This window comes from Diplotaxodon limnothrissa, linkage group LG7, assembly GCF_057381915.1.
Source record: "Diplotaxodon limnothrissa isolate DT_005_m linkage group LG7, D_limnothrissa_male_GT1.1, whole genome shotgun sequence".
Classification (NCBI taxonomy): Eukaryota; Metazoa; Chordata; class Actinopteri; order Cichliformes; family Cichlidae; genus Diplotaxodon; species Diplotaxodon limnothrissa.
Genome location: NC_140602.1, coordinates 41,221,965 through 41,247,744, shown reverse-complemented (window position 1 = coordinate 41,247,744; position 25,780 = coordinate 41,221,965). Strand labels below are relative to the sequence as shown.

General features: G+C 39.1%; 1 protein-coding gene across 2 annotated transcripts in view; it reads left to right on the top strand.

Annotated features, from left to right (window-relative positions):
* The first annotated feature begins 4,850 nt into the window (after positions 1-4,850).
* The window catches only part of LOC146628793 (uncharacterized), a 37,406-nt gene continuing 16,476 nt past the window's right edge, over positions 4,851-25,780 (top strand). Inside the window, exons 1-29 of one of the 2 annotated variants that reach the window (XM_085359703.1) lie at positions 4,851-5,025; positions 5,588-5,773; positions 6,023-6,121; positions 6,264-6,362; positions 6,478-6,576; positions 7,377-7,574; positions 7,975-8,073; positions 8,321-8,419; positions 8,809-8,907; positions 9,969-10,166; positions 10,444-10,542; positions 10,771-10,869; positions 11,106-11,303; positions 11,460-11,558; positions 11,764-11,862; positions 11,962-12,060; positions 13,673-13,765; positions 13,914-13,986; positions 14,168-14,188; positions 15,501-15,624; positions 15,861-15,924; positions 16,464-16,576; positions 17,637-17,861; positions 18,797-18,951; positions 19,230-19,441; positions 20,795-20,999; positions 22,105-22,201; positions 22,327-22,555; positions 24,935-25,063. In XM_085359703.1, coding sequence (XP_085215829.1) covers positions 4,876-5,025; positions 5,588-5,773; positions 6,023-6,121; positions 6,264-6,362; positions 6,478-6,576; positions 7,377-7,574; positions 7,975-8,073; positions 8,321-8,419; positions 8,809-8,907; positions 9,969-10,166; positions 10,444-10,542; positions 10,771-10,869; positions 11,106-11,303; positions 11,460-11,558; positions 11,764-11,862; positions 11,962-12,060; positions 13,673-13,765; positions 13,914-13,986; positions 14,168-14,188; positions 15,501-15,624; positions 15,861-15,924; positions 16,464-16,576; positions 17,637-17,861; positions 18,797-18,951; positions 19,230-19,441; positions 20,795-20,999; positions 22,105-22,201; positions 22,327-22,555; positions 24,935-25,063 — 3,759 coding nt within the window. In that variant the 5' untranslated portion in view covers positions 4,851-4,875. The remainder of the gene's footprint in view (positions 5,026-5,587; positions 5,774-6,022; positions 6,122-6,263; positions 6,363-6,477; positions 6,577-7,376; positions 7,575-7,974; positions 8,074-8,320; positions 8,420-8,808; positions 8,908-9,968; positions 10,167-10,443; positions 10,543-10,770; positions 10,870-11,105; positions 11,304-11,459; positions 11,559-11,763; positions 11,863-11,961; positions 12,061-13,672; positions 13,766-13,913; positions 13,987-14,167; positions 14,189-15,500; positions 15,625-15,860; positions 15,925-16,463; positions 16,577-17,636; positions 17,862-18,796; positions 18,952-19,229; positions 19,442-20,794; positions 21,000-22,104; positions 22,202-22,326; positions 22,556-24,934; positions 25,064-25,780) is intronic. The other variant, XM_085359704.1, reaches the window with a different exon arrangement.

The following is a 25,780-nucleotide window of genomic DNA, read 5'->3' as shown; positions in this document are numbered from 1 at the left end:
CTTTGACATCAACAACTGGATTTTCTCTTTTTCTGATCATTTTCTGCGAACCCTAAAGTTGGTTGTGTGGGAAAGTCCCAATAGATCATGTGTCTTGGTAGCTTTTCAGTCATCCAGCTAATGTTGAGTGCTTTCACGTGTCATCCAAGAGGTTTCTTCAGTTCTAAACTACGGATAAAGAGTCCGAGGTATGCAACCCCCCTTGAAAATGGTGTTGAAGGTCATTGGCCCACTATTATCCTCGTAAGTCGTCACATGAGGCAAGCTGTGAAAAAAAGCATCGAACATTAGCATCGCAGGGGCCAAGGTCTGAAACCTCTGCAAAACATTTTGAGCGACTAAGGTCACCTGAGGAACGCAGGATGGGCTGAAACGCAATGAATCAGCAGTTTCTGTAATACTTAAATCAGCCAGTCTGGCACCAACAACCATGCAACATTCAAAGTCACTTCAGTTAATTTTCTTCCCGATTCTGAGCCTCTGAACTTCAGCAGGTCATCTTGACCATGTCTAAATGCACTGAGCTACTGCCTTGTGATTTGCTGATTTTATATTTACATTAACAAGCAGTTGAACAGGCATACTTAATCAAGTAGCCAGTGAGTATATGTACTCAAATCTGTACTGTAAGTACTTTGCCTTGATGATTAATGTTTCACTAGCTTAAAGAATTAAATTATAAATAAAAAAGTGGAAAGATTGATTTCCCTACAACATATATAGTACTGTAGCTCTTTAGCACTAAACTGTAGGAAAGAAAGGTTTTCCCTTGCTAAGAATATCAGGATTAAAAAACAAGCTAAATAGATAATTGCAGTTTATTTTCATTCTATTTTGCCATTAAACAAACTGCATAGATTTTTGTCATTAGAGGAATACTTAATGCCATACCATTATTTCAGTGTTATCAGTAGAGTGCTATTTTGCAAAATCAGCAAAGGATTTAAATATAAACCAAAAAGAAAATTAACTATTCATGACTCCTAGACCCCCCTGGGTTTCTTTCATTTTGTAAAGTAGGGTATATTAATATTTAAGTACAGTTGTGGTCAAAAGTTTACATATGCTCATCATGGTCATGAATGCCATGATAATTTGGGATTTTTAATGATTTTGTTGAACTGTTCTTTTTCCGGGGTGGAATGACTACATAACACATCTTTAATGACTAGAAAATACGAATTGGATGCACAAGGTTGAATTTTGGGGCGGGTGGTTATAATCCACACACAGTCAGATATATATAAATATACACCCCAACTAATATTTGGTTACATTTCCCACTTTAGATAGCCATCAGCATAAGCCTGGCTGGATATTTGACCACTCTACTTGGAAGATGGGGTTGGTGGGGTTAATTTACAGTTGGGGAAATAATTATTTGAACCCCTGCTAAATTTGTAAGTTTGATCAATTACAAAGAAATGAACAGTATCTAATTTTATGGTAGTTTTGTTTTACTGGAGAGAGAGAGAATACCAACCAAAAATCCAGGAAAAAAACATAGTACATAAAAGTTTGTTTAGGCTGGCTGTGGCATGGGAGGATTTTTAGTGACTGACGAATGCTTTTATACATGGATAAAACACCGCTACTGAAATGTAAGTCATTTTTGACAGTTAATGTTTACTCTCAGTATGTGATGCACTACTGATGGAAGTAATGCAATTCAATTGTATTTTATATAGCACCAAATCACAACAACAGCTGCCTCAAGGTGCTTTATATAAGGTAAAGACAATAATACAAAAGAGACAGAAAAACCCAACAATTATAAGACCTCCTATGGTCAAGTGCTTTGGTGACAGTGGGAAGGAAAAACTCACTTTTACCAGGAAGATACCGCAAACAGAACCAGCCTTAGGGACTGGTGGCCATCTGTCGTGACCATTTGGGGTGAGGGAAGGAAGAGTAACACACAAATAAAATAACAGTGGATGTGCAGTGGATTTCACTAATCACTGTGGGTCACACTTCAAAATGAGAATTGCATCAGTACATATTACACATTACATTACACAGAGTTTGTAATTGCAGAGACAACTCCATTCATTTTGGGCATGTCATTTTCAAGCAGGAAGCTCAGAAAGCCCTTTGGTTTGCTTTGGTTTGGTAGTGTGGGGCATTTAATAAACTCAGATTTATTTCACAGGATTGGAAGAGTTAAGTAAAAAAAAGTAAAAGAAAAGTTAGATGTCTTTGATTATGATGGTTTCCTGGTACCATATTGCCTAGAATTCTGCCATAAAATTGGCCCTATACAATGGCATCACTTTTTTCCCTTTATATTCTTTGAAAACAAAGAATATGTCAATAAAAGATGCATACTCGGGCCAGTGTGAAATTGTCAGTCTTCAGTATTTAGAATATTTGCATTTCATCGTTATTGGCTGGTTAGCTTGCAGGTGTGGTAGAGGAGCACTTGGTGATTTCATGGGCAGAAATCTCTATGCAGACCTACAGCCACACCAGAGAGCAGGATTTGACCTGGAAGCCTTGGTTTCTCAGTAGTTACTATTGTTAATAGAATCTAAAAAACTTGGATTTAATACCCACAATTCTGATCATTTTTAAGTTATTAAATATTGTTTTTATCTTATGTTTATTTGTTTACTGTTACATTGATGTCTTTTTGCTCATGATGAAAGCAAGGGCAGACATGGTATATTTATATATGATATATATTATATGTGATTCTGCAGCAATGATCTGGCCTTGCTACAGAAATACAGGCTGTTCTTGGTTTACCTGTACCTACCTAACTAATTTCCATAGCTATTCCATTATTCGTGTGTTATGATGAAAAAAGAAAAGAAATCTCACCCTGTAGCTGCTTCAATCACATCTACACACAGCAGACATTCACACGTTACAGTGTGTGTAATTGCCTTTGATACAAAGTGTGTTTCCCATCAGAGCGCATGCTCGCAGAGATGCTCTGTTACCCATTTGAATTGAGTGACACTGCAGTATGATCAGAAGTCTGAGAGTTTGTGGATCACTGAGACTCCTGGTGGCCAGATTGTTTACTACAGGCAGACTGCATCTTCTACAAACATCAGTAATTCACTGTGCAACTAAGCTGCCACAAAAAAGACAGATAATCACAAAGAGAGACAAACCATGCTGAGATAAAACAGCTGTCTCATCAGAAAGTTAATTTTTTCAGAACTGAGCCCTCGTGCTGTCACAGTGGGTTTATCCGTTATTTTTAGAGACACTCTAACTAGATAAGTGATGTTCTGCACAGCTAGAGAAAGTGAGCATATGTTGCTGCACTCACAGGGGTATAGGAGTGAAGAATACCATTTCTATCCTCTCCTCTTGTGGCTTCCTAATTACCTGTCAATGAAGTGGGTGGAGTTAGAACCGATGGAGAACTGTATAAGCTTTGGAGTCTGATTATGTTCAGCAGCAAGTCCTACACATTATACTCAAACCACAGCATGGATAGCATATTGTTTCCTTTTCTCAAAGGTCATAAAATGCTTTCATGTCTAAGCTTTACTATTATAGCTTTGGTGGGAGTTGTTTGTGTAACTAAATCTCTCCATTTCCTCCTTAAGAATGGTCTTAACGGGTTACACCTCGCCTCTAAAGAAGGCCACGTCAAAATGGTCTTGGAATTACTCCATTCTGGCATTGAGCTGGAAGCAACTACAAAGGTACATTTTTTTCTGTTCTCTCTGTTTCTATGTTTCCAACTTGAAGTGAGTGAACCGTGGTAACTGCCACACTTTCCCAAAACTTGTCTTATTTTACTATTTTAACTCAGGGTTTGTTTAGTTGAGTTGAGTTGTAAATACTGGGACCAATGGAAAACTACACTTACAATACAGATACACAACATTTTTTTAATGTAATACTTTTGTATTTAAACACAGTTTAAATAGACAGTTTAAGTGTTTCTCATTTATACCAAAGGTATTTATTGATGAACAACTAAATAAACTAAAACAAAGTTTTCCTGCTTTTAGTCGGTATAGCTTTTTTAATCTTATACACACTACACAGACTAGATTTCACTGTTGAGTTCTCAGTGTAGCGATCTAGGCCATTAGGCTGTAATAATTGCCCTCTCACTCACTTTAATTTTCTTTTCTCGCCTTCTCTGTGGTTTTTTTATGTGACCTCAAGAAAGGGAACACTGCTCTCCATATCGCAGCGCTGGCAGGGCAGGAGAAGGTGGTGGCTGAGCTCGTCAACTATGGTGCCAATGTTAATGCCCAGTCACATGTGAGTCGCCCCAAGCTGCGTAGAAGGGTTGAACGTATGAGCCAAGTGTGTCGAGTGTGTATGTGCATTTGTGCGTGTTTTGTTCCTGTTGAATATGTGTCACAGCAGCTGATAAATCATTTCTCTGCATATTTATATATAGTATCTGTACTCATAAACATGTGTGCGTCTGTGTCCTCGGAAAGATAAGCACCTGTTTTGTATCCAGTACTTTACCCATAAAGGTAAAGGTAGGATGCTTTTAAAAACTGATACAATTTTTTATTTTTGCAATTTTTATTCATCATTAACCTTTTAAAAAAGTGCAGTACAAAATTTTCTGACGCCTCTTTGCTTTAAAGACAGAACCAATTCTGCTGGATGCAGTTAATAATTAATAGGCAGGATTGTTTGGGGCAAAGTTTGTTACCAAACTTTAGCTGTATCAGTGTCCTCTGTCCATTCATGTAATCTAAGGCTAACTGCATAATGTTTGGATTAGGCCTCTATGAAAATATGGGTGCTTTGAAAATAGTTCTTCATGACTCAGGCTTTACCTTTGGATTGTTGTTCATAACTGCTCTAACTTTTGCATAGTAGTATACATGTGTATGCATATGTGTGTTTGTTTTCTGACATCACCACTTGCAGTATAGGTGGATGTCCATTTCTTGTGTGTTTTTTCTACAAAATGTATTTATGTCCCAACAGAAAGGGTTCAGTCCTCTCTACATGGCAGCACAGGAGAACCATTTAGAAGTGGTCAAATTTCTGCTTGAAAATGGTGCCAATCAAAGTCTCCCAACTGAGGTATGTGTCTTTCAACAGCCTGTTTATTGTTGGGTGTTTCCTGACAAACCACACTGATGATGGGTCTTTATTATAAGAAACTGTAGGATGTGTAAAGTAGTCAACAATTGTGCCAATGCGAGAGGGTTTACCAAATGGAAATTTCCTTAATTAACAACAACAAAACTTTAATTGTCAACAAACATTGCGGGATCATGTAAATACAATTAACAATAGAAAATAAATAGGAACATATTTAGTGGTTTTAATTGATAGAACAAACAGAAATTGTCGGGCAAGAGGATATAATTTGAAATCACATTGTCTCTAACATGCTAACATCTAACATCTCCCTTTATTATGCCTGCTCTCATTCCATTTTGTTTTGGCCTACCTTTTCTGTCACCTATCAATGTACATACTTGAATTGGTGTGTTGCACAGTTTTCATTGTAAGAGTCCTACAAAAAAAAAAATAGTTGCAGTCTATTTTTAGTGACAAAAAAGTGGTTCGTCCTTTAATTAACCTCCTCTTCTTCTTCTCTCCTCTCTGTTTCTCTTCTGCTTATTGTCCCCTCCCTCAGGATGGCTTCACTCCCCTTGCAGTGGCCCTACAGCAGGGCCACGAAAACGTAGTGGCACTGCTCATCAACTATGGCACCAAGGGCAAAGTCCGCCTCCCTGCCCTGCACATTGCTGCAAGAAACGATGACACGCGCACTGCTGCAGTTCTCCTGCAGAACGACCCCAACCCTGATGTTCTTAGCAAGGTATGCATTCACTGAGTATGGGTAAACTAAACTGTCAATAAGTCAGTCAAAAAGAAAAGATGTTGCATGAGCACAAAAATGCAGCTGATAAGGAAGTTCTTTCAATTAATTATACACATTTAAGGAAAATTCTGTAATCTCCTTCCTTCTTTTATCTGTAAACCTTTCACATTGTCCTTATTTAGTAAATATTTTTAAACTGTTGCTTGCTAATGCCCATTGTGTGTCTGTCTCTCTCTTTCTCTTTAGACTGGTTTCACACCTCTGCATATTGCAGCTCACTATGAAAATATGAGTGTAGCCCAGCTGCTGCTGAACAGAGGAGCGAATGTAAACTTTACCCCCAAGGTCAGTTTAATATTATAAAACATAACGATTTGCTTTTCTACATATATATCTACATGCAGAAGCTTTTAATGTAAATATAGCTGGGATATAAATTATACTATAAGCATAAAATTGACTTGATTTATTGACTTTGATTGTTTAGAATGGCATCACACCCCTTCATATAGCCTCTAGGAGGGGCAACGTAATGATGGTCAGACTATTGCTGGACAGAGGAGCACAGATTGATGCCAAAACTAAGGTACTAAGCTGCAATTTAACATCTTCTACATTTCCCAGCCTGATTTTGGAGTTTGTTAGTCTGCACTTCATGGTGTTTATTTCTTGTCTAATTTGCTTCACTTCTCTCTTTGTAGGATGAGCTGACTCCTCTCCACTGTGCAGCTAGGAATGGTCATGTTCGCATTATTGAGATCCTGCTAGAACACGGTGCTCCCATCCAGGCTAAAACCAAGGTAGGTGGATTTTGTGAAATATTGCACTATGGCTGATCTATGGAGGTATGCTCTGTGGAAAAGAGGACTGAAAGTCGTTAGAAGCAAGACGAACTACAAGCTGCAAGAACCAGAAGTGGTGAAGTTAGATGAGTTCTAATACCTGGAGTCAACCATCCAAACCATCCAAAGTAACAGACAGTGAACAAGAGATGTGAAGAACAGAGTGCAAACAGGGTGGACAGAAGAATAGCAGCAAGAGTGAAAGGGAAGGTTTTAAAGTTGTGAGACCAGCCATGATGTTTGTTTGGAGAAAAGGGTAAGTGACAAAAAGACTGGAGGCAGATACGGAGGCGGCAGAGTTGAAGATGCTTAGATTTTCATTGTCCATAACAAAAGTTTGTCTATTAGAGTGACAGCTCAGGTTCAACAGTTTGGAGACACAGTTAGAGAGGCAAGCCTGAGGTGATTTGGCCATGTGAAGAGGAGGTATAGTGGATATATTGGACGATGTTGGACATAGGTTAAATATAGAGCTGCCAGACAGGATGACAAGAGGAACACTCCAGAGGAAGTTCATGGATGAAGTGAAGGAGAAGTTTGGTGTGACAGATGAGCATACTACAAATAGGGTGAGATTCCTGACAGAAGGAGAAGCAATCACCATGGCTGCATGTTTCATTAATGTGGAGTCTTTTCCACATTTAGCTACTGAGAAAATCCCATGATGACTCAGTCAGTGTCAACTCTCCAACCTGCTCTGCCTCCATATAGCCTACAGTTGATCGCTGGAGTCCCTATCGTATTGTTCTTTCCTACAGAACGGTCTATCCCCCATCCACATGGCAGCTCAGGGGGATCACATGGACTGTGTCAGGCAGCTACTCCAGTACAATGCTGAGATTGATGATATCACACTCGACCATTTAACTCCTCTTCATGTAGCAGCCCACTGCGGTCACCATCGCATGGCCAAAGTTCTCCTGGACAAGGGGGCCAAAGCCAATGCACGGGCTCTTGTGAGTAACCGTTTTCTTTTGAGATAATTTCTATTAAGTTACTGTGGAAAGTTTTAGGCAATGAATGTGATCTCTATGGCATTCATACATTCTAGGATCTTGTGTTAATGAGGAACTAACTGTAGCAGTAATTTGATATTCTCCGTTTCTCAAAGTTGGCATAAACTCAGCTCACATTGCTTTGTCTTCTGCCCTTAAATGAGTTATAGTTGTGTTCAGTTCAGCAAACTTCTAAATTAGTAAAAAAAAAAAAAATCTTTATATTAAGTCCTTTAAAAATAACGTTTTCTGTAATTTTGAGTTGAAAATGTACAACCCATTTTTAAACTGAAAAGTCAAAAATCTTCAGCACTGTGATTTATTTCTGAGCTGTTTTTTTACTATTTTTTTATGTGTGCAGAATGGCTTCACACCTTTGCATATTGCTTGCAAGAAGAACCACATGCGGTCTATGGACCTGCTGCTTAAGCACTCTGCTTCCTTAGAGGCTGTCACAGAGGTAGGATGGTGTGACCACGAGGAAAAGGGTCTAAAAATTAACAAATCCTTATCCCGATGTGCAAGCCCTCACCCTGACAGTTGTATGGTACTTGACAGAGCTAATCACAGCTCTCTAAATCGCTGCCACCATCATTGATAGTAATCCACATAGGCCAGACAGACGTGGCTAATGAGGTTAAATGTAATTTAGCCTATTTATAATGCATGAGTTTGATGTGCTTTTCTTTTCTGTTTTTTGTTCACAGTCTGGTCTCACTCCTCTTCATGTAGCAGCTTTCATGGGGCATCTGAACATAGTGAAAAACCTGCTCCAAAGAGGGGCTTCACCCAATGCTTCCAATGTGGTGAGCACTGCTTTTCTCATCCCAGAACAGAACAAATTGAATCTGACTGAAAGGGGAATAAAGTCACTCCTTTGGAGATCTGTTTTGTGGAATGCATATTAAATAATAATTAACTACTGGATTACTGAAATTAAAAGGCCAATCTGAACCATGGCCTTTAATACTACGATAGAGGATTAAAACAAGATTTACTCTAAATTTTAAAAAATATGTGTGTTTGAACTTTATCAGAAAGTTTTAAAACTCAAAATAAATAAATATAGAAACTTTTCATTGTAGGTTGTTACAGATGGATGAACTGCAAATGTCAGTATACATATGGACCCTTATATACACATTTGGGGTGCTATTTTGTCATTTGAGTAACTACCTGTATTTATCTACATCAGAAAGTGGAGACTCCTCTTCATATGGCCTCCAGAGCAGGACACTGTGAAGTTGCTCAGTTCCTGCTCCAGAACTCAGCACAAGTGGATGCCAAGGCTAAGGTATGAGCTGAGTAGTAGTACTAGTAGTACTACCAATGCTTCCAAGCAGAACACGGAGGGTCAGCCTGTCCATGCCACTAAATAAACAAAACAAAACACAAAACAAATATTTCTACAAGCTCCTCTGGGTGCAAAGACCGCCTTTTATCATTTGAGGAATATAGCCAGAATCAGACAAGTTTTGTCAAGCGACACTGCAGAGGTTCTTGTCCATGCATTTGTGTCTTCACGTATTGATTATTGTAATGCTCTTCTTTCTGGGCTACCAAAGAAAAGTTTTAGAGGTCTACAGATGGTGCAAAATGTAGCTGCTCGCATTTTAACAAGAACTGGGAAAGTTGAGCACATTAGCCCTGTACTGAGATCTCTTCATTGGCTACCTTGTCAGGTTCGAGCAGATTTTAAGGTCCTGCTGCTCACCTACAAGGCTTTAAACGGACTGGCACCTTCATACCTCTCTGACCTTTTACACCATTATGTCCCATCCCGTGCTCAGGACTCAGGACTCTGGCCTTCTAAAGGTTCCTAGAGCCAGAAAAAAGACAATTGGAGAGCGTGCTTTTTCTTTCCATGCCCCGTTTCTGTGGAACAACCTCCCTCGAGATATTAGGCAGGCATGCTCTTTGGAGGTTTTAAAAACTAAGCTGAAGACACATTTGTTCACCCTATCTTACATGTCTTAATTCTACGGCTTTTCGTTTTTGAATTCTTACTGTTTTAACTTATTATTATTATTATTGCTGTGTATCGCTTTTATTTATTTATCTTTTCAGTTTCAAATAGCTGTACAGCACTTTGTTTGAAAGCGCTTTATAAATAAAATTATTATTATTATTATTATTACTAGTAATAGTACCTTATTCAGCACCCAAAACAAACTTACAAATGATCGTGCAGCAATTATCAGTCAATCACTGATCTTTTTAAGTTGTCACAAACAATGCATAAAGGCTGTTTCATGTACACAGTGGCAGGTTTTATTAGGCATGATGTTTAATTTCCCGATGCTCAGCTGTATCTGTTTTCCAACTTGAACTAAACTCATTGTCCTCTGTGTCCAGGATGACCAGACACCTTTACACTGTGCAGCCCGTATGGGCCACAAGGAGCTTGTCAAGCTGCTCCTTGAGCACAAGGCCAGCCCTGACTCAGCTACAACTGCAGGTCACACACCTTTACACATTGCAGCACGTGAAGGACATGTCCAGACTATTCGAATATTATTGGATGCTGGAGCGGAGCAAATAAAGATGACAAAGGTAAAATCAGAATTAAGATTAAATGCTCAGTTAGTGCAGACCGCGTTTTATTGCTAACTGAACCGCTTCTGGCAAAAGATGACCGTTGAGGTTATTTGAGTCTGTCTTATGCTAAATTAAATAATTTAAAATAATTTTATCAGCTAAATATAAGCACAGATAGCCACAAATAGTTACATATAGTAAAACCCCATATTCAGAAACATTGTGCTGTACAGATGCAACTGAATCTTTGACAAACATCTTAGTCTTTTCTTCTTCTTCTTCATTTGAGTAGAAAGGTTTCACTCCCCTCCACGTGGCCTCCAAATATGGAAAGGTAGATGTGGCTGAACTCCTTCTGGAAAGAGGAGCAAACCCAAATGCAGCTGGGAAGGTGAGCCAGTCTGTACTTTTGTTGACAGGCAGTGAGGAGCAGTTCATTCTGCAAGTTTGACCCCACCCCGAGATAATTTTGTTTTCAGCTAATTGATTGATTACCATGGTATGTGTTTCATATATACATGTTTCTGTGTGGTTTTTTTGCATATGTGTGTGCATCTGTGGGTTATATATATGTTCATGCGTATGTGTGTGTGTGTGTGTGTGTGTTTGTGGTTAACAGAATGGTCTGACACCCCTTCATGTGGCCGTCCATCACAACAACCTGGATGTTGTTAGACTCCTGGTCAGCAAGGGAGGATCTGCACACAGCACTGCCCGAGTAAGATGTTCACACATATGTGTGTGCACATTAGAGGCAGGCCAGCATAACCTGCCAATCCATGACTGACAATCATACAAAACAGGCTAAATTAGAGTGATTCTCAAGCATACATTGACTTGCATAGCAAACTTTGTACTGGCAAGTGCTCTCTCACAGCAGCGTTTAAGTTATATGCTGGAAGAATAGCAATGTCCACTTTTTTATTTCTGTTTTGTCCTTGTTTCTTTCTGCAGAATGGATACACTCCCCTTCACATAGCAGCCAAGCAGAACCAGATGGAGGTGGCCAGCTGTCTTCTTCAGAATGGGGCATCGCCCAATTCTGAGTCCCTCCAAGGCATCACGCCCCTACACCTGGCTTCACAGGAGGGACGGCCTGACATGGTGGCTCTGCTCATTTCCAAACAGGCCAACGTAAATCTTGGAAACAAGGTATAATATTAGAATGGAGAGAATTGATCATGTTCTAAAGAGTAAAGTTTAATTCCTGTAGTTTTATATGTGCTTTTTTAAAATTATTATTAGATTAATATACTGTCTAAACAATAGATAAACTATGATGCTCATTCCTCTGGTCGTTCTTTGTAGAATGGACTGACTCCTCTGCATCTTGTGGCCCAGGAGGGTCATGTGGGCATCGCAGACACTTTGGTCAAACAGGGGGCATCTGTTTATGCTGCTTCACGTGTAAGCTACATCGATTCCACTGAATACACATAGACATAAAATACCATGTGTGTGTGATGAACTGAAGAGATGGCATCTTTTGTCTTTATACAGTCTTGTGCGCCAAATGACTAAGCACATATTTGCCCGATATTTAGACTGACAATTAATGGGTATCACTAAAGCAACTAAACAACAGCTTGCTGTCTTTCTCTCTTTGGCTCAGATGGGCTACACACCCCTTCACGTGGCCTGTCATTATGGCAACATCAAGATGGTGAAGTTCCTTCTGCAGCAGCAAGCTCATGTGAACGCCAAGACAAGGGTAAAATTCCTTGTCAGCACCCCCCCTTTTTTTTTTTATCATATTTAGTTTCTTCTTTTGTCCGTCAAAACTTTTTTATCTCTTTCTTTTTTGCTGCAGATGGGCTACACCCCTCTGCACCAGGCAGCCCAGCAGGGCCACACAGATATTGTCACACTCTTGCTGAAACATGGAGCCCAACCCAATGAGATCACCTCGGTGAGAAACCTTTACTAAACCCTTCCTTGTGCAGCAGTTTTTCTGAAGGAACAAACATGTGATAACAAATAAAGAAATTGCCTTCAGTAGAATAGTTAGCACTAGATTAGATTCAGATCACAGATCATCATCATCATCATCGCTCTCTTGACTGATAAATATTCCTATCCTGTTAAATATTTCTCTGTAAACGTTTTTCCACATGCACAATGTATGTGTGTTCACTGTCAGGACTATTATTTACTTTTTTAGTTGCTGTGACTACGTTGCAATGAAACTTTTTTTTTTCAGTGTGTACTCTGGAGCTAGAGTTCCCCAACTAAAATTGATGTTGCATCCTATTTTGTCTATCCATTTATTTTACATCAGTATTTTTAATTTTTGATACTTTGTTCAGAGATTATTTTTACATCACTACATACACCTGACAGCCCTAATTGGTTAGTTAGATTTTAAATTAAGATTTTGACAGGCACAATTTATGAAAGGCCTGAAAGATGCAGTTTAAGACCTAGTAATTAAACCGCAAAATTTAATAGCTTTTTTTGTCTTTCCATTCACTAGTTTTGATATATTAGAAGTTTGGACATGTGTATAACTATGGTGGATACTGTCCAGTATATGTTTGTTGCAGCCTGTAGGATATATCAGTTCACCTTTTGCCTTCATTTTTCATATTTTTTTATTTATGTTGTAGATGTGTACCGTAATTCTAAAAACTATATTTCTTACAGGACTCCATGCAGTCATGATAAACTAAGTATACCTTGTAGCTTGTAAAACAACCTTTAGCTGCAACAACTTGAAATAATGATTTGCTGTATGACTTTATAATTTACAACATTGCATTAGTTTATGGAGGTTTGCAGGCATTCATTTATATACAGATCTCTTATGGTCCCATCACAGCATTACAGTCAGGCTGAGGTCTGCACTTTGACACTGTGACACCTTGATTCCTTTCTTTTGCGGCCATGCTGTTGTATACCAGCCAACCTTTAGCTCTTGGACAGATGGCCTCAAATGTGACAGATTTCATGGTCAACTCAATGAATACAAGGCGCCCAAGCTGCAAAACAAACCCAAATCATCACCCGTCCAGTACCAGCATGCTTGGCAGTTGACATGAGGTATTTGTTTTTGCCAAACATGGTGCTGAGCAGTATGGCCAAACATCTCCTCTTTGGCCTTGTTTGTCCAAAAACCTCTTGTGGTTTCTTCAGATGCAACTTGGCAAACTTCAGCCATACTGTCCTGTTCTTTTGAAGGAGAAGAGGCTTCTTCCCGGAAACCCCATCAAATAAACCATACTTGTTGAAGTTGATTTTAATAGTCAACATGCTAGCAGAGACCTGTAGAATCAGAGCTGTAGCTCTTGGGTTTTTTGCACTTTCTGAGAATTGTAGAGAATCTGTTGGGATGTTGACTCCTGGCAAGATTGTGGTATTTTGTCTACAAACACCTGAATGCTTTGAGATCTTCTACTTTTGTTTTTCACAGGACACTAAAATACTTCTTTTTCCCAAGAGTATATGTTTTCTACAGGAAAGAATAAAGTTCTTAAAATCTGTGGAAATGATTTTAGTAATTTTAATTATCTGTCTCCGTGTAGAACGGCACGTCTCCCCTGGGCATTGCTAAGAGGCTGGGTTACATCTCTGTCATCGATGTGCTCAAGCTGGTAACCGAGGAGTCCGTTTCTGCGGTGAGCATGGTTCACCTAGTTACACCAGTACATGAAGAAGAAACGTTGACCCACCATGATCAGATGTTCACTGAGCAAACTCTGTTTTCCTAATTACATTCAGCTCCCTCACTGCTTGCAAATTAACTCCCACCCTGGTTCTCCACAGATCACGACAGAGAAGCATCGGATGAGTTTCCCCGAAACTGTAGATGAGATTTTGGATGTTTCAGAGGATGAAGGTAGGCTGTCTTATTTGATTATGTTAAAAGCATCAACTGTGCAGCTTTGATAATTAACTTTCAGCTCTGATTTTGGTAGAAGACGAGCGCATGGGAAGTACACTGACATGTCGAAGTACCAGCATGAATTTGACTGTATATGTGCGACTGTTTATAACACCCTTTTCCATTTGTCTTGTAGGGGTTGCCCAGCTAACGTTAGGTAGGACTGTGTCTGTATCTCTGCCTTGTCCGGTCCAGTGACTCGTAAACTTGTGCCTTCATTGCAGTTGCACTTTCTCATTTTCTCTGTGTGTCACTAAATGTCTTTCTAATCAGTTCTACTTTCGACTCCAGCCCTGTTTGTTATCCTCTATTTTCTCTGTCTTATCTTTGATCTCTCCTGTTCTCCCTCTTGTTCAGAGATTTGCTTTTTCTTTAAAAAGTCTGTTTGTCATCAGCATGTAGTCACAACATTTTCCTTTTACCAGCACATATCTGGTCATGGATCTATCATTGACAGAACTCCAATATTTCTGTATTTAAATTTAAATGGCTCCCTTGCAGTGCAGCGTTGCTGTTCCTCCTGATTTTTACAGTGTAATTGATCCATAAACGGATAAAACACATACTGTGGCAAAGCTGTGACACTTTCCAGCAAACAGCTCCAGTTTATACAGTCATCGGCCTGCCTTAAAAATCTAGAAAAAATAAACCAAATTCGAATCTTTTCAACACGTTTTGGAAGCATTTTTTCCTTTTGCAATGTGTTTTCTTGTTTTTATACTTGTTTAATTTTCTCACTTTTTACTTCTTTAACATTTTTTTGCTTTGTTTTCCTGAACAGCTTATACGAATGGGTGCTAAAGTGTCTGTCTTGTGAAGCGGTTTAAAGTTGTTGTTATAATTATTATTTTAGTATCATTCCTATTTAATAATTAAGGTGTTTTCTCCTACACAGAAACAACCATCACCACATGTGATTTCATCTTTAATGGGCATGCTCACTAAAAAAGCTGTCACCAGGTGCCTTGCAGTTTGCTGTCCATGCAGTGTCCTAAACTGTGTTGATATTCACTGTCTTACCAATCCTCTTCTTTCACTACTTTGGTTTCCATCGGCTCTGGTTGTTGTTGGTTTGACTCCATTGCTTGGACTAAAATGTTTGGAACTGCTTTGTGGCCATTTTTTTCTGTGGTTTGGTGAAGGGATGGGAAGGATGGTGGAGTAGTAATTACAGATTTCATCTGGGGATTATATCAAAATTGATTTTACTCGAATTTGAAGAGAGTTCAAGGTTTTGAGAGCATTTCTCATAAAATACATTTTGAAACAACTTGAAATGTATTGAGATAAACTGATATTTATTGGGAGAACTTGTCCTTAATTTAAAGTTTACTCCGTATCCCCCTGGTGTCATCCTTTTCTCTCTTACTTCCTTATGTGTTCCTTGCAACCTGTTCCTTACCACTTATTTTTCTCTGTGTTCATTTTCCATGTTCTTTCTAAACATTTCTTTTACATTTTTACCACAGGAGACGAGTTGCTGGGGATGGACGGAGCTCGCTATTTGAAGCTTGATGATTTTAAGGACCAGGATGATGACTTTCTCTCCCCAAAGAAGACCCTCAGAGACTTTGAGGGCGGCATGGGCACCACGTAAGTCAGTGTGAGGTGGTGTGACGAGGAGTCTTTATGTGAAGAATGCCTAATATGATATAATTGAAAATGAAATTTGAGCTGGCGATTAAATTACTGACATAGCTCATTTATCCTTACCTTAGATTATGAGAAGCAGCAGAGTGAGCTCATATGATTTTATTAGAATTTTGATAGCGGTGTCATATTCAGCGATGGTTTCTTGTCTTACCTTATTCCTACCTCCTCTTCGACAGTCCATATTCTCCTGCTATTCCCAGGATCCCCTGTGTGTCACCAGAGACAGTTATGCTGGATCAGGTATGCTTAGCTCGTGACTAAGAGTGGCTTTGTAAGCATTTGTTACTTTATCTTATCCTCCTGAGACCTGAGCTCCCATTTGAATACTTTTCTAATTTCTTCTAGCTATTTGGGATTAGTTGGATCTGATAAGTATATAAACTAAGCTTCCTCTTTGAATAGGAAGCCACTGATTTGTTACGTAGTTGTTACATACTTGTATGTACTCGTAAAGGGACACTTAATTTAAGTTAACATTGCTTGACAATCACTTTCTTGTGCAGAATGAAGTTTTTAAGGTGCAAAAAAGAGGCTATAGAAGACAGATATTCAAATGGAAATATCACTAACTTATATTATTGAACCAGATTCTGACTTTTATTCATACCTCTTCCTTTATTATGGTCTTCTCTCTGCTTCATGTTTTATATCACCTCTTTCTCTTTTCATATCAGTCTTTCCCTCCTACTTTTCTCTGGTTTAATCTTCTCAGTCATAGCTGTTTTACAGCCTCAATTTCTCACCGTTTTCCATTTTCATTTCTCCCTCTCTGACATCAGCACACCCCCGTCCCTTTGCCAAAAGAATATGATGAAGATTCTCTTATCCCAAGCAGTCCAGCTACTGAGACTTCAGACAATGTCAGCCCTGTAGCCAGCCCTATTCACACTGGGTGAGTTATTAAAATGTTTTTCTTCCCCGTTAAACCAAATTTTTAAAATTGCTTTTATGTTAAACAGTATCAGTCGTCGATGCTTCTTGTCAGGATTCTTATTATAGTGTTTTGGCAGACTGTGAAATTTCTGGCTTTACAAAAAAGTAAATAGGAAAAAAAAGTGCAGATAGTGCAGACTTGTTAAAAGCCTATGATGATAGTCAAAAGCATATTATATTTATCATCTATTTTTCTCTTAACTTGATTATAATTAACAAAATTGTTTAAACTCTAATGTCATTAACATTTAAAACTGGCAACCGATTCCATTAATTCATCTACTGAGGTGATAGTTTATGTGACAATAGCATCCTTTACTTATATACAATCTAAAGTGCTCTGTAAACTGCTACGAAAAAGGGCCTAGGTAAATGCAGTCCATTTATGTTTTAATGTTATTGCATAGAGGTATGATACCAAAAGATAAATGGTGGTTGTAATGATTATCAGTGATGATCACGATGATCACAATCCAAATTTACAGATATCTTATATTTAAAGGAACTGTATTCCAGCAATAAACACTTTAATTTATCAATTATGCAAAGTCATAATTTACTGTAACTGTACCTCCATGAGTCAGCTTTTGAAATAGTGAGTATGAAAAGATGACCTCAGACATAGAGACACCTGTATTAAGCCACCGGTATAATGCAGGAGAAGCAGAATCGGGATCTCTTTCAAATCTTTTCACATCATTCTTGCTGAGCATTGCTGCAGATCACTCGTTCTCTCCTGTCATATCCAGACAAGCAAATGAAAAGAGCACCTACACAGTCAATTGATGTCTTCTTTATGAATAGCATAAACCATGAGCGGGCAAACCAGATCAATTCAAAACACTGCTGAACAAACAGCACATGAATAATCTGTTCCCATCTCGTAGAGCTGGAGGATTTCCCTGACGAAAGTCCAGTCTTTGTGTTTTTTTTCTTTCTGTCGTGTTTTATTAATGTTTAAATGTGTGTTGATAAAGTAAAGTTTACATGTTCTTAATTTATGGCACCATGTAACTCAGCTTCCTGGTGAGTTTCATGGTGGATGCTCGAGGGGGCTCCATGCGAGGCAGCAGGCACCATGGACTACGAGTGATCATCCCTCCCCGAACCTGCGCTGCACCGACGCGCATCACTTGCCGTCTCGTTAAACCCCAGAAACTGACCACGCCTCCTCCACTAGTGGAGGGCGAGGGCCTCGCTAGCCGGATCATCTCCCTGGGGCCGTCCAGTATGCAGTTCCTTGGGTAAATCAGACCTTTCTTTGGTTTATTAACTGTATTTGATCGTATTTGACTGTGCATTTACAGTCAAAGCAAAATACTTTTGTGTGTATTTGAGTGCCTATATGTGCATGTATTTGCGTGGCTCTTAATAGACATGACATGTCCAAGACAAGTTCAGTGATTGTGCCATTTAATGGACAAGACTAGATCATGATGGGGTATTTATAGGAAAATAGTCATTTAAGCAGTTTAAAACTAACCTATCACAGTGTAAAATTACAGAGAATATGGGGATCATCTACGGTACAAATTATCTTAAAAATATTTTTAAAAATCTTCAGAAAGTATTGTACACAAAGGACTAGGTTGAAAACCAATGCTGAAAGGTCCAGAGTCATGCTGGGATGATGTATCAAGCATTTCTGAAAACCATTGTGCGTGAGCACTGGTCATTTTTATTGTACAATATTAAAATTCTAACCATGCAAGGAGAAACATAAAAAGCATTCATAAACATGTCGTCTCTGGACATCAGCTCATTTAAAGAGGACCAGGTCTGACCAATCAAGTGGCAGAGGTTTTTTAGAAGTCACACATGTTGCATCTTCTAAGCTGTGAACATGCACTTCAAAAGGCTGTGTATTAGTGCAAATGGCATTGATAACTTGTACTGTTAATGTTAGTCTGGGCTCTGAACCAGCTGGCCTGTAGTTCAGAGTCATCAATTAGAATGTTTTGGCACACTGTGAAATAAAATAATACCGCAGAGCAGACCTCAGTCTGATGAGTACCAAACCAGGCAAGTAGGGAAATGCATTTGACTTTCAAAACTACAGCATTTAGTCTTCTCTGTTCCCCAAAACCTATAGATTGTCATTAAAAGACGAAGAAAAAGAAGATAAAATATGCACCTCTCCTACCTTTTTCTAAAAACCTTTCTGACATTTCATTCACAGACCAGTGATAGTAGAAATCCCTCACTTTGCCTCACTGGGACGAGGAGACAGAGAGCTTGTGGTGCTCCGCAGTGAGAACGGCTCGGTCTGGAAGGAACATCGTAATCGCTATGGCGACGAAGTACTGGAAACTATTCTGAATGGCATGGATGAAGGTTAGTGGGATTGTAATGGATGTCGCCTGTCAGGGAAACCTTGAGGGGTTGTATTAATCTTGATGTATGTCCCTGGAGTTACAGAAGACAAGCATAGGAAGGTTTTTTTTAAACACAGAAGCTGCCTCCGCAGCATCAGACAGGCTTTATTCCCACAAAGTGTTCATTTAAGACTGAAATTTTCAGCTAGACATGTATCCTAACACCTACCATTACCCTCTTTTTCTTTCCTCTTTATCTCTTTTCTCTGCTTATCTCCACTATTTCACCTAATATAGACTTGGAGAGCCAAGAGGAGCTGGAGAAGAAGAGAATCCGTCGAATGATCTCCACTGACTTCCCCCTCTACTTTGCAGTAGTGTCTCGCATACAGCAGGAGAGTGATCTCATTGGTCCAGAGGGCGGTCGGCTGACCAGTAAGCTGGTCCCCAAAGTTGAAGCCATCTTCCCTGAGACTGCTGTCACCAAAAGAGTGAGGCTGGGACTGCAGGTGAGAATATGAATTGAAAAGAGGCTTTGCACATGTACACTTTTCATAATTGCTTGATTGTTCAACACAAAAACAGATGTTCAAATGAGAAAACAACCAAGACTGTGCCAACATGTTTACCTCTGGCCTCATTTTCTGTTTGTGCTGCTTTCAGTCTACGAGTTCAGATTTGACAGATTTCATGCCATGAAGTTGATGTTATGTGTGTTTGACCAATGAGTCTGAAAATGCTTGAGTTTTGCTATCAGTCATGGAGACCTGATGCGAGACGTGAAGAGGCAGACTGATTTATTTCAGTACTATATACCTTAATGCTAGAAGAAAGGTCATCACTTGTCATTTGAGATATCCCATCAAATAGTAAATCTATATTTCATTCAGTGTTTTGTGATGTAGCATCAGTTATTATTGGTATTACTGTAAATCATGTACATTTTTTAAAGTAAATTTCTCTTGCCTTGCACTTCATTGTGATAAATTTGCTTTGGTTTATTCAATGAAAATGTAAAAAAAATACATCTACTTCACAAAATAGAGCTGTAACAAACAGTGATATCAAACCGATAGGAAGAAGATTTTCTCAGTTTTTAAACACTGTCAATAAGAATTTCATTGATAGAATAGGTTAATATAGAAAAATTATATACTTTATTAGAACATTTTCAAAATTTGCCTGACCTTTAAGAAGCATCTCTGGTGTTTGCAACACGTGGTGTCTGCCCTGCCAAACAGGAGCTTCTGGCAAATGTATGACTGGCTGTTACTCATCCAGACCTCTGCAGACACCCGTCTGGGAACTTGGCACACACTCATGCTGACTGATCTCTTTTCACACTACACCTACATTTGGCTTTGTTTTCCACAGCAGAAAGATTATGAAGGATTATGGCTTCTTCATTTCTGTTGCTTGGTCACTTGAGTGTACATCGTTTACGTTCTTTGTCATGGCACTAATGTTATGTACGTAAGAAGATTGCATGAGTTTTACTTTGGCTACGCTCGTCTGTTTTCCTTTTTATCCAGCCATTCGTCACTCCTCAGTTCCCCGATTTAAGTTGTGAGCCACAGTGACCAAGCTGATGCACTGATCTGAGTTTATGAATTTGTTGCATGTGTGAGTATGATTGGGAATTTGAAGTTTTAGCCTATTGCACATTTGCTTTTATGGTTTATGGTTTGTTTTCCTTTTTTAAACATTTTGTTTTAATTGTTTGTTGATCCTTGTGGAGTTTCTGTTATGTTTTATTTGTGCTTGAGTTTATCTTTTCCATTCTCCATGTATGCAGCCTTCTCCTCCTGTCTTTTCGTCATGTCCTCAGTGTCCCTTTTTTGCCATTAACACTTTAACATCAGGCACAACCAATCCCTGATGAACTGCTGACCAGGCAGCTTGGTAACCAGGCCACCTTCAGCCCAGTGGTTACCATCGAACCTCGGCGACGCAAATTTCACCGTCCAATCGGATTGCGGATTCCTTTACCACCGTCGTGGAGGGAGAGCCCTCGTGATGCTGGCGAGGGTGATACCACCAGCTTGCGTCTTCTCTGCAGTGTCATTGGTAGGAATAACTTTACAGAGTAATCCCTTTTTATATTTTGTTTTTTCTTGTAACAAACATGAGATACCTAGGATTGTATTCAGGAATTATTACCTTTCTCATTAGGGTACAAACAAAATGATCTGCCACCAGATTATATATTTTTTTGTGTTAAGCAGTTTTATTTACCAATTTGACTTTTTAGAGTAACCTTAAAATGACTCTTTATGGTGGTGAAGGGGAAAATTTGAAATACTGGGGCAAAGAAAATCAGAGCACCAATTCACTAAAATGGACCCTAACAAAACTGATTGATGGCAGTGGACACGTGGGTGTACTTCTGACTCAAACATCACAATATAAAAGGCTCTAATCTCCTGTTTTAATATGCAAAGCAGGGGTCATACATGGAGATGCACTTCTCAAAACAAACATGGCAGCAAAAGAGGAAAGTCGAAAAAATACCATACCAGTCTAAATTCGACTTAAACTGTATTTACATTATGTGAGTTTGAGCCGTCTCTGGAGAAAGACGACCAACATAAAAGGATATTTCTGAGTACTCAACTGGTAATCAAGTAAAAGCAAAAGCAGCATAAAATTACGTGCAAAGAATCTTGTCAGACGGAAATAAACATGCACATTAACAAAATGATTGAGATTCCAATCATGTCTCTGTGTAAGTTGTGTCCTCCATCTGTTAAAGCTGAGCCAAGGAGGACACAGGAAGCAGACAAACAGCAGAGGAACAACAGCTGTCTGTCTTAGCCTTGATTCAGTTGCTTTTATCATTGTAAGACAATTAAATTTTCATGCAGCAGACTAGAAATATTTCTCAAGTTTATCAGATCAATGTCATATAGTGTGGACTTCAGTGTGTGGGAGTCATTACAGGGAGTAGTGAAAAAATGACCAACAAAACTGCCTGGAAGTCATACAAAAGGGACGCTAAACAAATGATGCAAAAAGGAGAAGCCAGGATACTGGATGTATATATTCAAAAAGACAGTCACTAGATAATCGATAATAGGTGGGAGACCTAACAAAGAAAGGAAATCAAACTGATGAAGGTCCAACTTAGACAACATAATGGGACAGTTTTTCCAACACTTGCACATCAATCCAGGTGGAACAGCACCAGCTCAGTGGGAGGACATCACTGGAACCACCAAGCTGATGTACGCCAACAACTGTGCCAATTTTACCACCAATGTGTCTGCAAGGTGAGCTCAGTAAACACCTGTGCAAGCATGTTCCCAGTCAACTTTTTTTCCTGCACTCTTGCACACGTCTGGATTTAGATCCAGCTGGTTTGTTTAATTCTTCTCTGTTCTCCTGCTATATCCAGATTCTGGCTGGCAGACTGTCCACGTACGGCGGAGGTGGTCACCTTTGCCAACCTGCTGTACAGGGAGCTAATGGCAGTCCCATATATGGCCAAGTTTGTTATTTTTGCAAAGATGAATGAGGCACGTGAGGGACGCCTGCGTTGTTACTGCATGACAGATGACAAGATGGACAAAACTCTGGAGCTGCACGAAAACTTCACCGAGGTGGCCCGTAGTCGAGACATTGAGGTGCGCACAGGGGCAAGGCCACAGAAAGCCAGCTTATTAAGGAGCGCAGTTGAACATGTGATTCGTTTTAAGTTCTCTAAAAAGTGGCGGCATCGTGGTGTGGTGGTTAGCACTGGTTCCTCAGACCAAGAAGGTCCTGGGTTTGAATGATGCTGTGTAAAGCAGGGGTCCCCAACTAAAATAACAGGAGGTTCACTACCTCCATCATCCAATCAATCTGGGTTCCGAACACTTTAAATGACCCAACAAAAATATTTTCTTTCATTTCTATTTAACATTTAATTAACAATATAGACTTTTGCCTTGTAACTACTGATCAATTATTCATATGCCATTAAATCATCTGCTGAACCGAAAAGTGTAATCCAGTTCAAGTACTAATATTAAACAAAAAACAATTTAACAATAAAATCATGCAATAATCTTTACCACATCTATTGCACATAACCCAACATTAAGGTGTCTTGATGCATGCTCAATCATCCAGGTAAATCCAAATCAAAAAAGTTGTTTCTGTTCATCTGGACGAACCGTTTTCAGTGGGAGAAACATTTCATTACTCATCCAAGTGACTTTTGAAGAAGAATGGGAAAAGGGAAAGACCACCTTTGAATCGATGAGCGAGCCTAAGGGTACATCTTTCGCTATCTTACAATGCTGTGATTGCAGCCATTCCCCAACTCTCTGTGAATGGTACTCATGGCCATTGATCAATGGTCTTTGATCAATGGGCTTTGATCAGTGGTTGTTAATCAATGGTCATGACAATTTGGATTTTAATGATTAAGAAACTGACCTCACAGCCCATTGTTCATTCAGTGGGCTAGTCATTGTGCAAAGGTACTGTTTGTAACGTTGGGGAAACCTGCAGTCAGCTGACACTAAAAAAATCACTTGGATGACTGAAAACACTACATCCAGATGAACAGAATAAACTTTTTGGGACAACATTAAGGTGCAAACAATTCACCTAAAAAAAACCCTCAATTTTCAGGAAAATTAAGAAGTGCTTTAAAACGGTGCAGTAAATATGTTTGACAAACTCAACACCATGTAACTTAAAACATACTGCAAAACAGTGCTGGCTCTCACTTCAGTGAGAGAAATTTGCATGTACATTTGCAGCTAGCATTTTAAAATTTGGGTGAAATGGGGTCAATGCAGTTCTTAAGCATGCATGCAAATGTTCATTAGTCAGCTGTGAGCGAATTTTGTCCATTCATCTTTAAATGTCAGATAGTCCACTATACATGCTTTTGATAAAGCCATCTTTTTTTACTCATTCAACTGTGCACCGCCAAGTCATCATTCTACTGTCGGCAAGTGCAAGCTTGTCACTGATCCACATAGCTGCCCATCACGCCTGTTCAAAAGTCAGCCATGGCAGCCGGCAGGAATAAAATATCTAGCTACATAGTAAATGAGGAAATGCTTTGCGGTCTGGGGGAAAACCCTCTCGGGGTCCGGTTTGGGTCTGGAGACCGGGGGATGGAGACCCCTGGTGTAAAGTTTGCATGTTCTTCCTCCCACAGTCTGAAGACATGAATATGTTGAATTGTCCTAAAGTATGGGTGTCTGTCTCTGTGTGTTAGCCCTGAGATGGATCGGTGACCTGTCCAGGGTATACCTGTGTTGTTCCAAAAAGTGATTGCCTGCCAAAAACTGATTTCCAATGTTTCCGTGTATTTTTAATGTGTAATATCTTTACGCATGTTGGTAAATAGACTACAAAGGGGTTATATATAGAATTAAAAAATTATCTGTTTTTTCAAGTATCTTTATAACTCTGTGTTATTGTACTTACCGGTACATTATAACCAATCCGGTCCTTTATCCCCACTTAAAGTATTTTTACAGAACTATTGTAATATTTGCTGCCATTTCTGCTGTCCAACTTAATCTTACAAAATACATTTTTAATGTTAATGAGATTTTTTTTAACTGCATAAATAAAGGTTCTATAAAAGTCGCTGCCAAAAACTGATTGCGGCTTCTACCTTGTTACACGAATGTTGTTTGTGGTCATCCATGAGGGATGCATTTGACATACTGTATGTTTCACATATTATAGCCCAACAAGTTACTTAAAGCAGTTTAAATACGAGCAATCAGTTTTTGGCAAATACCAGAAATCAGTTTTTGGCAGACAATCACTTTTTGGCACAACACCTGCTTCTTGCCCTTGTTTTTGCCATTTTTGTTATAGATTGCATTTGCTGCACCTAGAAAGACAATGGATCATTCTTTTGTTTGGGTTTTTTGGGTACAGCGTATTGTATCATGAGAAATCTGCATAAATTCCCTATGAACGAGTGCTTGTGAAATGTTATTAGAAAAAAAGCAATTCCATTTTTCCCTTTTATGTTATATTTTCCACAGCTAATGGAGGGCATGCCTCTCTACCTGGAGTGTTCCGGGAACTTGGTGCCCATTCGGAAGGCCACTCAGCAGCCTCGTAGCTTCAGCTTCCAGGCCTTCCGAGATAACAGACTGCCTGTCTCTGTCAAGGTCTGTCCCTAGCTGCTTGTTCATATGCCTGCTTCTTTATCACTTGCTACGTGTTGCTACAGTATTGTGTGTTTGTTTGTGTGTGTGTGTATACATGTGCAAAAGTGTGTGTTGTTTAGTTTTTGGATACAGTATGTCAAGGACCTTCTCACCAGTTATTTACACTCATCAGCACCTGCCGATGACTCAAACACTGCGTTCATATGGTGGTTTTTGTGTTTGCTTTTCACTCTCATATCAGTGATGTAAACACGTAGGTAATAGTACAGTCCTGTGCTCACTCTGCAATCATTGCATATTAAACACAGCAGTATAATTGGTGCACTATAATTGCAATATGCTACCTTTTTTCATAGAGTTGAGAGATATTCCAGGCAGTAAAGTTAAGATAAACATTAGAAATATTGGAATGTCAGGTTGTTCATCGGATCTCGGGATTCTCAGTTTCTTCAGTTAGCTTTTGGCATGGTGTGTCATTGTGAGTCCTTTTGTTCTTTTTTCATTTTCATTGTGCTTTGTTTGTTTGAAATGTAAAGGTAATAAAAACCAGCAATCTGATTTGATAGGGTGTTTTTGTTTTGTGTTTAAGTTCTTTATCAAATGCATCATAATTTCATCTCTTTTTATTCCACATTACATTGATGACTTGTGTATTTGTTCTTCTATTGATCGTATATGTTATATATTGTGTGTACGAGCCGTTCCATGCCTGTCCCG